This window comes from Salvelinus fontinalis, chromosome 8 (assembly GCF_029448725.1).
Source record: "Salvelinus fontinalis isolate EN_2023a chromosome 8, ASM2944872v1, whole genome shotgun sequence".
In the NCBI taxonomy this organism is placed as follows: Eukaryota; Metazoa; Chordata; class Actinopteri; order Salmoniformes; family Salmonidae; genus Salvelinus; species Salvelinus fontinalis.
In genome coordinates, this window is record NC_074672.1 from 25,598,600 (window position 1) to 25,614,070 (window position 15,471).

The 15,471-nt window shown below is 41.0% G+C and overlaps 1 protein-coding gene across 2 annotated transcripts in view; it reads left to right on the forward strand.

The window, feature by feature from the left end:
* Positions 1–15,471, forward strand: part of LOC129860961 (DNA (cytosine-5)-methyltransferase 3B-like) — an 81,674-nt gene that overhangs the window by 51,880 nt on the left and 14,323 nt on the right. For both annotated transcript variants that reach the window (XM_055931931.1, XM_055931932.1), the window contains exons 13-16: positions 11,272–11,384; positions 11,781–11,964; positions 12,181–12,265; positions 12,787–12,932. In XM_055931931.1, the coding sequence (XP_055787906.1) occupies positions 11,272–11,384; positions 11,781–11,964; positions 12,181–12,265; positions 12,787–12,932 (528 nt within the window). The remainder of the gene's footprint in view (positions 1–11,271; positions 11,385–11,780; positions 11,965–12,180; positions 12,266–12,786; positions 12,933–15,471) is intronic.

Genomic DNA, 15,471 nt, shown 5'->3' on the forward strand with positions numbered 1-15,471 from the left:
ACAGGGTATACTGCTCCTCTACTAATGTAAAAATGAAAGAATCTAATTACAAATTTTTGTACAAATTTTATTACACTCCCCTGAGACTCCATAAAATGAAAACAGACATTTCTCCTAACTGTAATAGATGTACCTCTGAAAGTGGAACCTATATGCATGTATTTTGGAGCTGTAGAGAGATTGCCAGATTTTGGCAATCTATACATACTGCTGCACAGAAAATACTAGATGTACAGTTTGATATGACCCTGTGTCTCTATCTTCTTAATGCCCAGCAGGACTTTGTTCTTGATCCTGACAGAGAAAATTTGCTCATGACCATTACATACTTTGCTAAGAAATGTATTCTTCTATTGTGGGCCTCTAATACTTCTCCTACATTTAAAATGTGGATTGACCAGATTGTTGACTTTCTCCCTCTTGAAAAGCTCACTTATGACCTCCACAAGAGACAGCCCAAGTTTGATAGACTCTGGTCTTCACTACTCAACTATATTTCAAATTGGACAGAGTGAATGGGGGAATCAGGGAGATGAGCAGATGCGTGTTGTGTAAGGTGCTGTAAAATCCAAAAACTAATTATTGGCTCGTCATCTCAGCTAAGGCTGGAAATAGCTAATAAGAACCTTGATAGTGCTGCTGCAAGTTCTATAATTTAAATTTTGTTATAATTATTATTTGTGTATGTGTATGTATGTATATGTATGTATGTATCTGTATATATATATATATATATATATATATATATATTTATTATTATTATTATTATTTTTTTTTTAAGTCACATCTGTGAATGTGGAATGTGTTTGGTTGGTTGATTGAAAACTTAATAAAACTTTAAATTGAAAAAAAAAGAAATGGGTTTCCATGGCCGAGTAGCTGCACACAATCCTAAGATCACCATGTGCAATGCCAAGCGTCGGCTGGAGTGGTGTAAAGCTTGCCGGCATTGGACTCAGGAGCAGTGGAAACGTATTCTCTGGAATGATTAATGATGCTTCACCATCTGGCAGTCCGACGGACGAATCTGAGTTTGGCGGATGCCGGTAGAATGCTACCTGCCCGAATGGATAGTGCCAACTGTAAAGTTTGGCGGATGAGGAATAATGGTCTGTGGCCTTTTTTCATGGTTCGGGCTAGTTCCATTGAAGAGAAATCTTAACGTTACAGCATACAACGACATTCTAGACGATTCTGTGCTTCCAACTTTGTGGCAACAGTTTGGGGAAGGCCCTTTCCTGCTCATGTGCAGCAATGTTCCGACATCTAGTGGAAAGCCTTCCCAGAAGAGTGGAGGCTGTTATAGCAGCAAAGAGGGGAACAACTACATATTAATGCCCATGACTTTGGAATGAGATGTTCGACGAGCATGTGGCCATGTCGTGTACTTTTAGACTTTTATTCAATACTTTTTTTCAAGTAGTATTTTACTGGGTGACATTTACTTGAGTCATGTTCTATTTAGGTATATTTACTTTTACTGAAGTATGACAATTGATTACTTTTTCCAGCACTGTCTAAAAGACAAAACTGATTCTACATCAGCAGTCCTACTCTGAGATGCTTTATGAATATGCCCCCAGGTCTCTGGTACTAACTTCAGAGGATCCTCAGTTGGGACCTGTGACCTCCCTATGGTTCCACTCTAGCAACAACACACACTCTAGTTAAAATGTATGTACTCTACTGTAAGTCGCTCTGGATAAGAGCGTCTGCTAAATGACTAAAATGTAAAATTTAATTGATTAAACAAAACACTCAGCTGAAGTTCTAATAGAAACTATTGGCTCAAGCATTTTCTTTATTATTAGCAGCTTTCTAGTTATAGGCTCAGTTCCAACATAGTAAAAATGCTATGGTTCAGTCCTTTAGGTTCACGGTGACTGAAATATAAAATCGCAATGGTGATGATGGTTGTTGATGATGATAATGGTGTGTCCCATGTTTCTGGGACTGAAAATGTGTGAGTTATGACTGACCTTTGGCTGCAGTCAGTTTACAGCTTTGTTATTGTGTCAATTATACAATGAGTCCCAGAGCGGCGCCTTTGTGTCTGTGGGGTTTGGTCTCTGGGTTTAAAATGCACAGACATACGCACACACGCACGCAAACACACATCTTTGTATTCAGGCCTGGTCCTGGCTGCCCTCATATCCCCGCAAATCTAGAATAGTGCAGCCTACAGTGTCGCCCCGCAATGCAATTTTATGAATGCCATCCGTGCTGTACTGTTTGTAAAACAGGCAGTTGCATTGGCTTTATTTAGCCTAGTCCTGATTCCTGGCTAAGGTTTGACTTACTTGACTTAATCCCTTGACTCCTGTAAGGAGCATAGGCCATTTACAAATATCCTACACCTCACTCAGTTCGGGGCAAGTTTTTCCAGGTCACACCAATTGAGGCCGCTTTCAGTCATTTCTGCCTGGACGTCACTCCAAGTGTTTCTGGGACGCCCTCTGTGGTCATGTCAAACAATACTGTATTCAACGGCCCCACTATTACATTTTAACTAGAATTAGAATAATCATTCCATTTCCAACAGTTAACCTGAGTGTTTTGATCTTAATTGCAAGTCAAATCACAATTGCAATATTTGATTAAAGGGATTCTCTGGTACTTTTGTATACTTTTTAGCCAGTAGTTCTGAAAGTAGCGCTCACAAGCTAAAAGTGGTCCCCGAAAATTGAGTACTACATATATTTCCAGATATGTGTTTGCAGATATGTGCACTGTCATTGCTCTCTCTCGCTCTTCTGTGTGTGTGCATCATGTGTATCTTGCTAGCTGTCACTCATATAGCTAGAAGCTGAAGCTCATTGGTTGAACTCGAATTGCTAGGGGCTCAGAAACGTGGGGGAAAATGGCGCAGCACAGCTTCCAGAAAAACAGTTGCTATCAAACTAGGGATTTCGTGGCTAATTGAGGTACGACAGTAATTCTGGTCATAGATTATGCATGCATGAACTACACATTGACACATCTAGCCCAAAAATACTTAGTAGTCGCTAAAGTTCCGGAGCATATCTTTAAAAATAAGGCCTAGATTTTTGCCCAGATCTCAAATGAGATCAACTTTTGGTTGAAAAATATAATATGATATTTTGGCCATAATCGTCTATCTATTGATTGTTCTATGATGATGCGGAGTGTTTCCATGTGGTCCGTGCATTGTCTGTCTTTCCTAAACCTGGCCTGCGTATCCCTGATCAGCTTTTTGGAGGCAGATGAGGATGATCCTATTCAGGATTTTGCAGGGTATAGACATTAGAGCAGTCCCTTAGTAATTCCTGCATTCCCTTAGGCCGTTTTTCTTCGGAAGCTTGACAATGTGCCCCTCAGCCCATTCTTTGGGTGTTTTCTCCTCTTCCCAGACCCCTCATAGAGCATGTCTGTAGATGCGTTGATATCGCCTCAAAGGCCTCTGATGGAATGTTGTCAGCTCCAGCTGCCTTTACAAAAGAGTGCAGTTTAATTGCAGCTTTTATTGGTCTCTCGCAATTCACATTCAGCAGTATTTCAGCTCTGGATATGTTTGAGGTTTCTGCTGGTGTTGGTCTTTAAAAAAAAATCTTTGTGCTCCACCCATCTTTCAAGTGCATTTGACCATCATTGTCTTTACTTAGTTTGTTGGTTTGAAAAATGTTATAATTTGCTACAATTTTACAATATGTTGAGAATTTGCAAAACTAATGATATGTTACTAATTGTAGCTAGGTGGCTAACGTTAACTAGGCTAAGGGTTAGGACTAAAGTTAGGGTTAAGTTTAGGAGTTAGGTTAAAGGGTTAAGGTTTGGGGAAGGGTTAGCTAAAAAAGTTCATGTTAGGGTTAGGGGAAGGGTTAGCTAAAAGGGTTAGGGGAAGGATTAGCTAACATGCTAAGTAGTTGCAGAGTAGCTAAAAAGTTGCTAAAATGCTAAAGTTGTCCGTGATGAGATTCGAACTCGCACACTTTGGGTTCGTTTTTGCGTTATGTGAACAAACGTAGCATATCATACTAATTTGAGTGCCCCCGATTTACTATGTTACATATAGTGTATGAGACCAGGCTAAGTTTAAACAATCCTGAAAATCCTTCCTTGCAAACCAAACAGCCAATAATAGGCTTTAGGCCTACACATAGGCTACTGTCAATAAAAGATTCAGTAGGCTAAACATTACTTTGACGAGTTAAACTTATAAACTAATATTTATAATATTGTCAAAGTGTTTATTGATGTCCTTGAATTGTGCAACAGGCAATTGGGATTTATCTCCCGCCTATTGAACTGTACAAATCCTAAATGCATGCCTACAAGTTACAAAATAAAGTAACTGCCTAAACAAATTAAGTATGAAAATAATTTAATTTTGTGCAAATAAGCCTTTCAAGGTTTGACAGAATATTTTAGCCTATCCTATAGGCTGTCTTTCGAATAAGATGCATCTGGATTTGAATATATTCTCCATTTAAAATAAAATAAAAACCGCAATGAGGAACCATTTAGGTCTAGTTGTTTTTTTTACCATTTCTAAGGCCTACCTAAATGTTTTTGGCAAGAAACACCAGCATGTTTACCTTTTCTGCCAAGAGAAGCGAACTGAGCAGGATGATGGACTTGTAAATGTTAACGGAGATTTGTAGTCTGCTCATCCCTTGCCCTGAAAATCTGTTAGCATAGTCTACAAGAATTCGGTCAGGTCTGCTGGCTCAACTTTGTAATTCGGCCTGAAACCGAAGAACTGCCTTTCAGGCGAAGACATGCTTTTCTTTCCCACCAAGTCAGCCATCGTTCTTTTTCTGATTTAAGCTAAGGCTGGCTTTACTTTAGTTACTAACTGACAGATGTAAATTTACTGGGGTTGGAGAGGTGGTCCAAAATAGGGGAGGGTTGTCCAACTTTTTTTTTGCTTTGGGGAGGATTGCATGTTTTTCCTGATTGACTGACCTTCATGTCTTAAAGTAATGATGGACTGTAGTTGCTCTTTGCTTTATTTGAGCAGTTCTTGCCATAATATGGACTTGGTATTTTACCTAATAGGGCTATCTTATGTCTACCAACCCTACCTTGTCAAAACACAACTGATTTTACTCAACGTATTAAGAAATTCCACAAATTAACTTAACAAGGCACACCTGTTCATTTAAATGTATTCCAGGTGACTACCTCATGAAGCTGGTTGAGAGAATGCCAAGAGTGTGCAAAGCTGTCATCAAAAATATATCTGATTTGTTTAACAGTTTTTTGGTTACTACATGATTCCATATGTGTTATTTCATAGTTTCGGTGTCTTCACTATTATTCTACAATGTAGAAAATAGTATAAATAAAGAAAAACCCTTGAATGAGTATGTTTGACCAAACTTTTGACTGGTACTGTATATATTTATAAACATATTAATATCATACAGTGGACACCTAAGCCTATAGGCCTATGCATGCAATTCCATGATGCATTTAGTGTTCAAATCTCTGACAGCTGAACCGTGAGGTGGACAATTTCCTATTTTAGGAAAGTAGCCCAAAAACAAATAAAAAAATGTGTCTATAAAGTTTTACATACAGTGGGGCAAAAAAGTATTTAGTCAGCCACCAATTGTGCAAGTTCTCCCACTTAAAAAAATGAGAGAGGCCTGTAATTTTCATCATAGGTACACTTCAACTATGACAGACAAAATGAGAAAAAAATAATCCAGAAAATCACATTGTAGGATTTTTAATGAATTTATTTGCAAATTATGGTGGAAAATAAGTATTTGGTCACCTACAAGCAAGATTTCTGGCTCTCACAGACCTGTAACTTCATATTTAAGAGGATCCTCTGTCCTCCACTCGTTACCTGTATTAATGGCACCTGTTTGAACTTGTTATCAGTATAAAAGACACCTGTCCACAACCTCAAACAGTCACACTCCAAACTCCACTATGGCCAAGACCAAAGAGCTGTCAAAGGACACCAGCCACAAAATTGTAGACCTGCACCAGGCTGGGAAGACTGAATCTGCAATAGGTAAGCAGCTTGGTTTGAAGAAATCAACTGTGGGAGCAATTATTAGGAAATGGAAGACATACAAGACCACTGATAATCTCCCTCGATCTGGGGCTCCACGCAAGATCTCACCACGTGGGGTCAAATTGATCACAAGAATGGTGAGCAAAAATCCCAGAACCACACGGGGGGACCTAGTGAATGACCTGCAGAGAGCTGGGACTAAAGTAACAAAGCCTACCATCAGTAACACACTATGCCGCCAGGGACTCAAATCCTGCAGTGCCAGACGTGTCCCCCTGCTTAAGCCAGTATATGTCCAGGCCCGTCTGAAGTTTGCTAGAGAGCATTTGGATGATCCAGAAGAAGATTGGGAGAATGTCAGATTAAACCAAAATATAACTTTTTGGTAAAAACTCAACTCGTCGTGTTTGGAGGACAAAGAATGCTGAGTTGCATCCAAAGAACACCATACCTACTGTGAAGCATGGGGGTGGAAACATCATGCTTTGGGGCTGTTTTTCTGCAAAGGGACCAGGACGACTGATAAGTGTAAAGGACAGAGTGAATGGGGCCATGTATCGTGAGATTTTGAGTGAAAACCTCCTTCCATCAGCAAGGGCATTGAAGATGAAACGTGGCTGGGTCTTTCAGCATGACAATAATCCCAAACACACCACCCGGGCAACGAAGGAGTGGCTTCGTAAGAAGCATTTCAAGGTCCTGGAGTGGCCTAGCCAGTCTCCAGATCTCAACCCCATAGAAAATCTTTGGAGGGAGTTGAAAGTCCGTGTTGCCCAGCAACAGCCCCAAAACATCACTGCTCTAGAGGAGATCTGCATGGAGGAATGGGCCAAAATACCAGCAACAGTGTGTGAAAACCTTGTGAAGACTTACAGAAAACTTTTGACCTCTGTCATTGCCAACAAAGGGTATATAACAAAGTATTGAGAAACTTTTGTTATTGACCAAATACTTATTTTCCACCATAATTTGCAAATAAATGCATTAAAAATCCTACAATGTGATTTTCTGGATTATTTTTTTCTCATTTTGTCTGTCATGGTTGAAGTGTACCTATGATGAAAATTACAGGCCTCTCTCATTTTTTTAAGTGGGAGAACTTGCACAATTGGTGGCTGACTAAATACTTTTTTGCCCCACTGTATGCTACACATCGAAACACAAGAAATAGTGTTTTTGTAATTTGTTATAGGTGTTTTTAAGGACACGTAAATATGGCTCATTTGGCCAACATCCCTAATTTTTTTGATGGCGCTTGGTCTGATCTGAATGCATATGGATGTCTATAAAATTTCTCAAATGTCAGGTGAATTTAAGTCTTCCCTGTCAAGTTGTCTGGCGCCAAATTTTCTAAAGAGAAACTCTGAAATGGCATATTGTTTTTAGGAAGATTTTTGAATATTCACAAATCTATCGCCAATTGGTTGGAAACCTAGGTATAGACACTATAAAGACTCTGGCAACTGGCAAGTGCGCTAGTCCTGTGTCACTTTGATTATGCCTGCACATCATGGTTCACCAGCAGCCCCAAACATTTAAAGAATAAGCTACCAGCCAAACAAGCTTGTAAGAATGGTACTTAAACTCCCCGCTCATCTGAAGGTTGAGCATTTTTCATCTCTTTTGTAATGTCTGTTTCTATGTAATTGTATGTGTTTATGTAAAAAAAAAAAAAATAGGGACCATAATGGAAATAAGTCCCCGACTTTAGGAGGTCTATTCCATTTATTTTACAGTACTTTTACAGTAAGGGGAGGGTCCTGTGAAAATATTTTTAATGTTGGGAAGAGTGGGGCTTTTTTTTTTGTTGACACACTGGATCAGCCCCTCCACCCTCCCCAGTAAATCCTATTACTTTTTTTTTTTAAAGTCCGATACTGTCGGAAAGTAGCCTAATAGAATAAAGAATGTTGCAAATGTGCTTGATTACTCAGATGATCAAGATGAAAAAACAACACTTGGTACGGCTATAATATTCATTTTTTAAAAGGTAGGCTAATATAACTGATATCTGTGTATTTTTATGGATGAGAGAAACATAGCCCTACCAATTTGAAAATCATTCTGTAGCCTCGACAAAACATAAAAAAGAGATTGTTTGTGGCTTTAGTAACAATTTAAATAAGGAGAATGACATGCACAAATTTACAGTAGTATGGTTTTGTATTACCAATTTGTCCTTTATACAGTGCATTTGGAAAGTATTCAGACCCCTTGACTTTTTGCATTTTGTTACGTTAGCCTTATTCTAAAATGGATTGAATCGTTTTTTTCCCTCATCAGTCTACACACAATACCCCACAATGACAGAAAAAACAAGTTGTTTGAAATTTTTACAGTGGAAATAAATTCACAATAACAGCACTTACAGTTGACCAGGGTAACTCTGGCAGGGCAGAAATTTGACGAACTGACTTGTTGGAAAGGTGTCATCCTATGACAGAGCCACGTTGAAAGTCACCGAGCTCTTCAGTAAGGCCATTCGACTGCCAATGTTTGGCTATGGAGATTGCTTGGCTGTGTGCTCGATTTTTATACACCTGTCAAAAATGGGTGTGGCTGAAGTAGCCAAATTCACTAATTTGAAGGGGTGTCCACATACTTTTGTATATATAGTGGACAACACCTGCCAAGTCACTGGTCTCAGAACAGAGGTCAGTTGTCATGAACAACAGAGAGCTATTGCATGCCATCATCCAGCGCATTGCGCCGCCATAAGCATAATTTAAAATTTCCTCTCAAAGGAAGTAGATTTCCCTTTAGGTAATGTAAAACAAATTGGGGACATAATAGCATACTATTAGTGATAGGCACCGATATGGAAAGTCTATCAATATACATATATACAGTGCATTTGTAAAGTATTCAGACCCCTTGACTTTCTCCACAGTTTGTTACATTACAGCTTTATTCTAAATGGGATCAATTTACACACAATACCCTATAATGACAAAGCAAAACCAGTTTTTTAAAACATTTTTGCAAATCTATTCGAAATTTAAAAAACGTATCTAATTTACAAAAGTATTCAGACCCTTTACTCAGTACTTTGTTGAAGCACCTTTTGGCAGCGAGTACAGCCTTGAGTCTTCTTGGGTATGACGCTACAAGCTTGGCACACCTGTATTTGGGGAGTTTCCCCCATTCTTCTCTGCAGATCCTCCCAACCTCTGTCAGTTTGGATGGGGAGCGTCGCTGCACAGCTATTTTCAGGTCTGTCCAGATGTTCAATTCCGGGTTCTGGCTGGGCCACTCAAGGACATTCAGAGACTTATCCCGAAACCACTCCCGCGTTGTTTTGGCTGTGTGCTTAGGGTCGTTGTCCTGTTGGAAGGTGAACCTTCACCCCAGTCTGAGGTCCTGAGCGCTCTGGAGCAGGTATTCATCAAGGATCTCCCTGCACTTTACTCCGTTTATTTTCCCATCGATCTTGACTAGGCTTCCAGTCTCTACCGCTGAAAAAATCCCCACAGCATGATGCTGCCACCACCATGCTTCACCATAGGGATGGTACTAGGTTTCCTCCAGACGTGACGCTTGGCATTCAGGCCAAAGAGTTCAATCTTGGTTTCGTCAGACCAGAGAATCTTGTTTCTCATGGTCTGAGAGTCCTCCAAGCGGCCTGGCATGTACCTTTTAATGAGGAGTGGTTTCCGTCTGGCCACTTTAACATAAAGGCCTAAATGGTGGAGTGCTGCAGAGATGGTTGTCCTTCTGGAAGGTTCTCCCATCTCCACAGAGGAACTCTAGAGCTCTGTCAGAGTGACCATTGGCTTCTTGGTCACCTCCCTGACCAAGGCCCTTGTCCCCCTATTCTTCAATTTGGCCGGGCGGCCAGCTCTAGGAAGAGTCTTGGGGGTTCCAAACTTCTTCTATTTAATAATGATGAAGGCCATTGTGTTATTGGGGACCTTCAATGCTGCAGAAATGTTTGGTACCCTTCCCCAGAGCAGTGCCTCGACACAATTCTGTCTTGGAGCTCTACGGACAAGTCCTTCGAACTCATGGCTTCGTTTTTGTTCTGACATGCACTGTCAACTGTGGGACCTTTTTATATAGACAGGTGTGTGCCTTTCCAGTTCATACCCAATCAATTGAATTTACCACAGGTGGACTCCAAGTTGTAGACACATTTCAAGGATGATTAATGGAAACAGGATGCACCTGAGCTTAATTTCGAGTCGCATAGCAAAAGGTCTGAATACTTATGTAAATAAGGTATTTCTGTCTAAACCTGTTTTCGCCTTGTCATTATGGGGTATTGTGTGTAGATTGAGGAAAACTGCACTGTATATTGAGTTCTTCCCGCCAATTGACCCCATACATCGCCCAACCCTACAGTTAAACGCTGGGAAGAAAGAGCTTCACCTGAGTTCAGAGTAAGTGTCGGAAACATGAGTGTTGCTAGTGGCAACGAGAACGTTGATTTGGTGCCAAAGAAGGGCTCATCTTCAGTGGTATGGCAGTAGTTAAAAAGGTCAATAAAACAATGTTGGTTTTGCGTTCAGTTAGCACAGTTTGTATAAATTCATATGATCTCATTTTAGAAGTGATGTTTTCTGCCCTGACTCTTGTTTTAACCATGTCTGATGGAATTACCAAGTTTTCAACCAAGTGTTTGAAAATCGCAACTGATAATCACAATTAATCACAGATAATCGCAATATCTAGTCCAAAAATAAATGATGTAACCGACTGAAAGTCTGCTACAGCGCACCACCGCTAACTAGCTAGCCATTTCACATCTGTTACACCAGGATGATTTTGAGACAATGAGAGCTTGGGAGTAGAACAATTTATCTCTAGTAAAACACATTGTTGTTTATGTAATGGTGTGTTTAATTCATTTGTCAGGTCAAGCCATCTCTGGTGACCATACACCCAGATTAGCTGCAGGGAACTAGAGTGGAGACCATAAAAACAGACACTAGTAGGACAGAAATGTCTTACTATTAGTTCAATATTAATTGTTAACCATTAATATCAAATAGATCAGGTAAATATGTAATTTTTTATACCACACGTCTTGGTCAGTTTAGCTCGGAAAATGCTGCCCTCATCAATCTGCCGCCCTAGACAGCCGCTTAATCCTGCCTAATGTGAGGGCCGGTCCTGTTTGCATTCACATTCTTGTTTGATCTCCTGGCTCACCAGACATGCACCTAGTTAATCCTGGTGCCAAGAAATTAGATTTTTTTTAAAATGTTGTTCTGTTTGTCAATATGTAGAACACTGGCATCTGGATATTGTTAATTAGCGTTTATCTTTGTGTGTGTTAGGATGTGTATCTTGAGATCTCCTACATGTATGATGACGATGGCTACCAATCGTACTGTACCGTGTGCTGCGGGGGCCGCGAGGTACTACTGTGTGGGAACGCCAACTGCTGCAGGTGGGACTCAACACTCACTTCTTAAACTGCAACTCTGTTTTCTACTGTGTGTTCCAAATGACACCCTTTTCCCTTTATTGTCAACTACTAAGTAGTGCACTATATAGGGAACACAGACTGTACCTCTACTGTGTCTTAACTGTAATCTACTGTATCTTAATTTTTAACTTATGTATTTTCAGTCAGCTTCTACATTCTCTTTCACCTGTTGATTAGAAGTATTTTTTTTCTCTCGTGTCACCTTTTTTTACCACTAGTTCCTCCTGTCTCCTATCGTTGATTTCCATCTGTCTCCCCCCCCTATCCCCTCCCTTATTCATCCATCTCCCTCTCTCCCCTCCTTCCCCCTCAACCTTATTTCACACATCTCCGTCTGTCTCCTTCCTCCCCATCCAGGTGTTTCTGTGTAGAATGCCTGGACATTCTGGTAGGCGCGGGGGCGTCGAACAGTGCCCGTAACCTGGACCCGTGGCGCTGCTACATGTGCCAGCCCCTGCAGCCCTACGGTGTGCTCAAACAACGCCACGATTGGAGCATGAAGCTGCAGGAGTTCTTTATCAACGACAATGGCCAGGAGTTTGTGAGTCCCATCAAGATACTTTAGTTAACTCCTCACATTGGCCCATGTCACAATACTGATCACAAACCAACTTAGCTCATACAGTATATAGGGCCTGGCATTCTCCTTGCTCAGGTCACAGGGTCTGGAAAACCTCAGGGTCCCACTCATAGCAACATTACTACATAGCTGTGGTTGTTTATATAAACATTGTGATTTGGTCTATATGTTTCTCAGGAAAGCCCAAAGATCTACCGGGCTGTCCCTGCAGATCAGAAGCACCCCATCCGCGTGCTCTCATTGTTTGATGGCATCGCCACTGGTAAGTGTGCGCGTAGGTGTCAAGTGTAATATTCAGAGGGCCTCCCGAGTGGTGCAGCGGTCTAAGGCACTGCATCACAATGCTTGAGGCGTCACTACAGACCCGGGTTCGATCCCAGGCTGTGTCACAGCCGGCTGTGACCGGGAAACCAGTGAGGCGGCGCACAATTGGCCCAGCGTCGTCCAGGTTAATGGAGGGTTTGGCCGCTGGGATTTCCTTGTCCCATTGCGCTCTAGCGACTCCTTGTGTCGGGCCGGGTGCTTGCAAGTTGTGTGCAATGCCAAGAGTGTGCAAAGCCTTCATCAAGGCAAAGGGTGGCTACTTTGAATTACCTCAAATATAAAATATATTTTGATTTATCAAACACATTTTTGGTTACTACATGATTCCATGTGTGTTATTTCATAGTTTTGATATCTTCACTATTATTCTACAATGTAGAAAAACGCTTGAATGAGTAGGTGTGTCTGAACCTTTGACTGGTACCGTATAATTCCATGTGTGTGGGTGCATGTGTCTAGGCTACTTAGTGCTACGAGACCTAGGATTCAAAGTGGACAATTATATTGCATCAGAGGTGTGTGAGGATTCCATATCGGTGGGGGTCGTCCGACATGAAGGAAGAATCCAGTACGTGCACGACGTGCGCAACATCACCAGAAAAAATGTAAGCAGAACACATCTCTTTCCCTGTCTCTCTTTCTCTTTGCATTACTGACAAATGGATGGGCAGTGCAAACTTAATCTGAGTCAAGTCAAATAGAGGGAGGAGTGAGAGGGGATAGTAGAGTACAAAGTTTGTCTCTATAGCAAAAATCCAATCCCTTCCCCAATGACTGATTTTGTTGTTGTGTAAAGCAGGTGCTTCATGAAACATTTCTTTCTAGTCCTTCTCGTTATTCAACATATGAGGATTATCAACTGAACTGGTCTACATTATTCATATTATTTATCATATGGGAATAAATTGCCAAGGACCAAGGGCTAGTGCCTTTATGTCTCATGGAGTAGTCCTCAGTGTCTTTCGAAATGCAAACATTTGCACATACATGACACACCCGTTTACTGCTTTTTCTGTGGGCTATTGCCTGTCCAGACAGGACAGTAGTACCTTATTGTAGCTTAAAGAGCCTCACCTGTCATAGTGAATGCTCCCCTGCCCTACTTTATGTGGATCCACAATTAAACATATACAGACGCATGGGCTCTTGAGGGCTCTTTTGAGTGCTTCAACACCACACCACTCCACACCACACCACACACACACACTACACCAACACACAACATTAACCACACAAACCTTGATCCACCCAGCTTTCATCCCTGTTCATAACAAAACACAACTTCCCCCTCTACTCCCAAGTCAAACATAAACACATAGCTCCGCCACAGTGGCAGAGAGGGGCGCGCTGCCGGGTCGCATGCGAGTCCTTGACGTCATCTGGGTTAGAGGACAAAGCACAGCCTCTTGTCAGAGTAAATCCCCCAGAACTCATTCATCCCGTTGTCACTGATTCAGAGCACTCCTCAAAGAAGGTCCGGGCCCGAAGAACCTACAACCCCTCTCACATAACTCTTAGGCAGTAGGTAGTCAATGCCCCCCCCCCCCCCCCCCCCCCTCCCTCGAAGTTGCGTAAGAGTCTCAGAAGCACAGTATCTCTCCTATCTATCTATATATAATTCAATGGGCTTTATTGACATGGGGAAAATGTTTTTTTGTTTTTTTTTTCACCTTTATTTAACTAGGCAAGTCAGTTAATTCTTAAACATTCTTATTTTCAATGACGGCCTAGGAAAGGTGGATTAACTGCTTTGTTCAGGGGCAGAACGACAGATTTTTACCTTGTCAGCTCAGGGATTCAATCTTGCAACCTTACGGTTAACTAGTCCAACGCTCTAACCACCTGCCTCACGATGAGCCCGCCTGTTACGCAAATGCAGTAAGAAGACAAGGTAAGTTGCTAGCTAGCATTAAACTTATCTTATAAAAATCAATCAATCATAATCACTAGTTATAACTACACATGGTTGATGATATTACTAGTTTATCTAGCGTGTCCTGCGTTGCATATAATCGATGCGGTGCACATTCGCGAAAACGGACTGTCGTTGCTCCAACGTGTAACTAACCATAAACATCAATGCCTTTCTTAAAATCAATACACAGAAGTATATATTTTTTAAACCTGCATATTTAGAATAAATCCAGGTTAGCAGGCAATATTAACCAGGTGAAATTGTGTCACTTCTCTTGCGTTCATTGCACGCAGAGTCAGGGTATATGCAACAGTTTGGGCCGCCTGGCTCATTGCGAACTAATTTGCCAGAATTTTACGTAATTATGACATAACATTGAAGGTTGTGCAATGTAACAGGAATATTTAGACTGATGGATGCCACCCGTTTAAATAAAATACGGAACGGTTCCGTATTTCACTGAAAGAATAAATGTTTTGTTTTCGAGATGATAGTTTCCGGATTCAACCATATTAATGTCCTAAGGCTCGTATTTCTGTGTGTTATTATGTTATAATTAAGTCTATGATTTGATAGAGCAGTCTGACTGAGCGATGGTAGGCACCAGCAGGCATTCATTCAAACAGCACTTTTATGCGTTTTGCCAGCAGCTCTGCTGTTTATGAATTCAAGCCTATCAACTCCCGAGATTAGGCTGGTGTAACCGTTGTGAAATGGCTAGCTAGTTAGCGTGGTGCGCGCTAATAACGTTTCAAACGTCACTCGCTCTGAGACTTGGAGTAGTTGTTCCCCTTGCTCTGCATGGGTAACGCTGCTTCGAGGGTGGCTGTTGTCGATGTGTTCCTGGTTCGAGCCCAGGTAGCGTCGAGGAGAGGGATGGAAGCTATACTGTTACACTGGCAATACTAAAGTGCCTATAAGAACATCCAATAGTCAAAGGTATATGAAATACAAATGGTATAGAGAGAAATAGTCCTATAATAACTACAACCTAAAACTTCTTACCTGGGAATATTGAAGACTCATGTTTAAAGGAACCACCAGCTTTCATATGTTGTCATGTTCTGAGCAAGGAACTTAAACGTTAGCTTTCTTACATGGCACATATTGCACTTTTACTTTCTTCTCCAACATTTTGTTTTTGCATTATTTAAACCAAATTGAACATGTTTCATTATTTATTTGAGGCTAAATTGATTTTATTGATGTATTATATTAAGTTAAAAAAA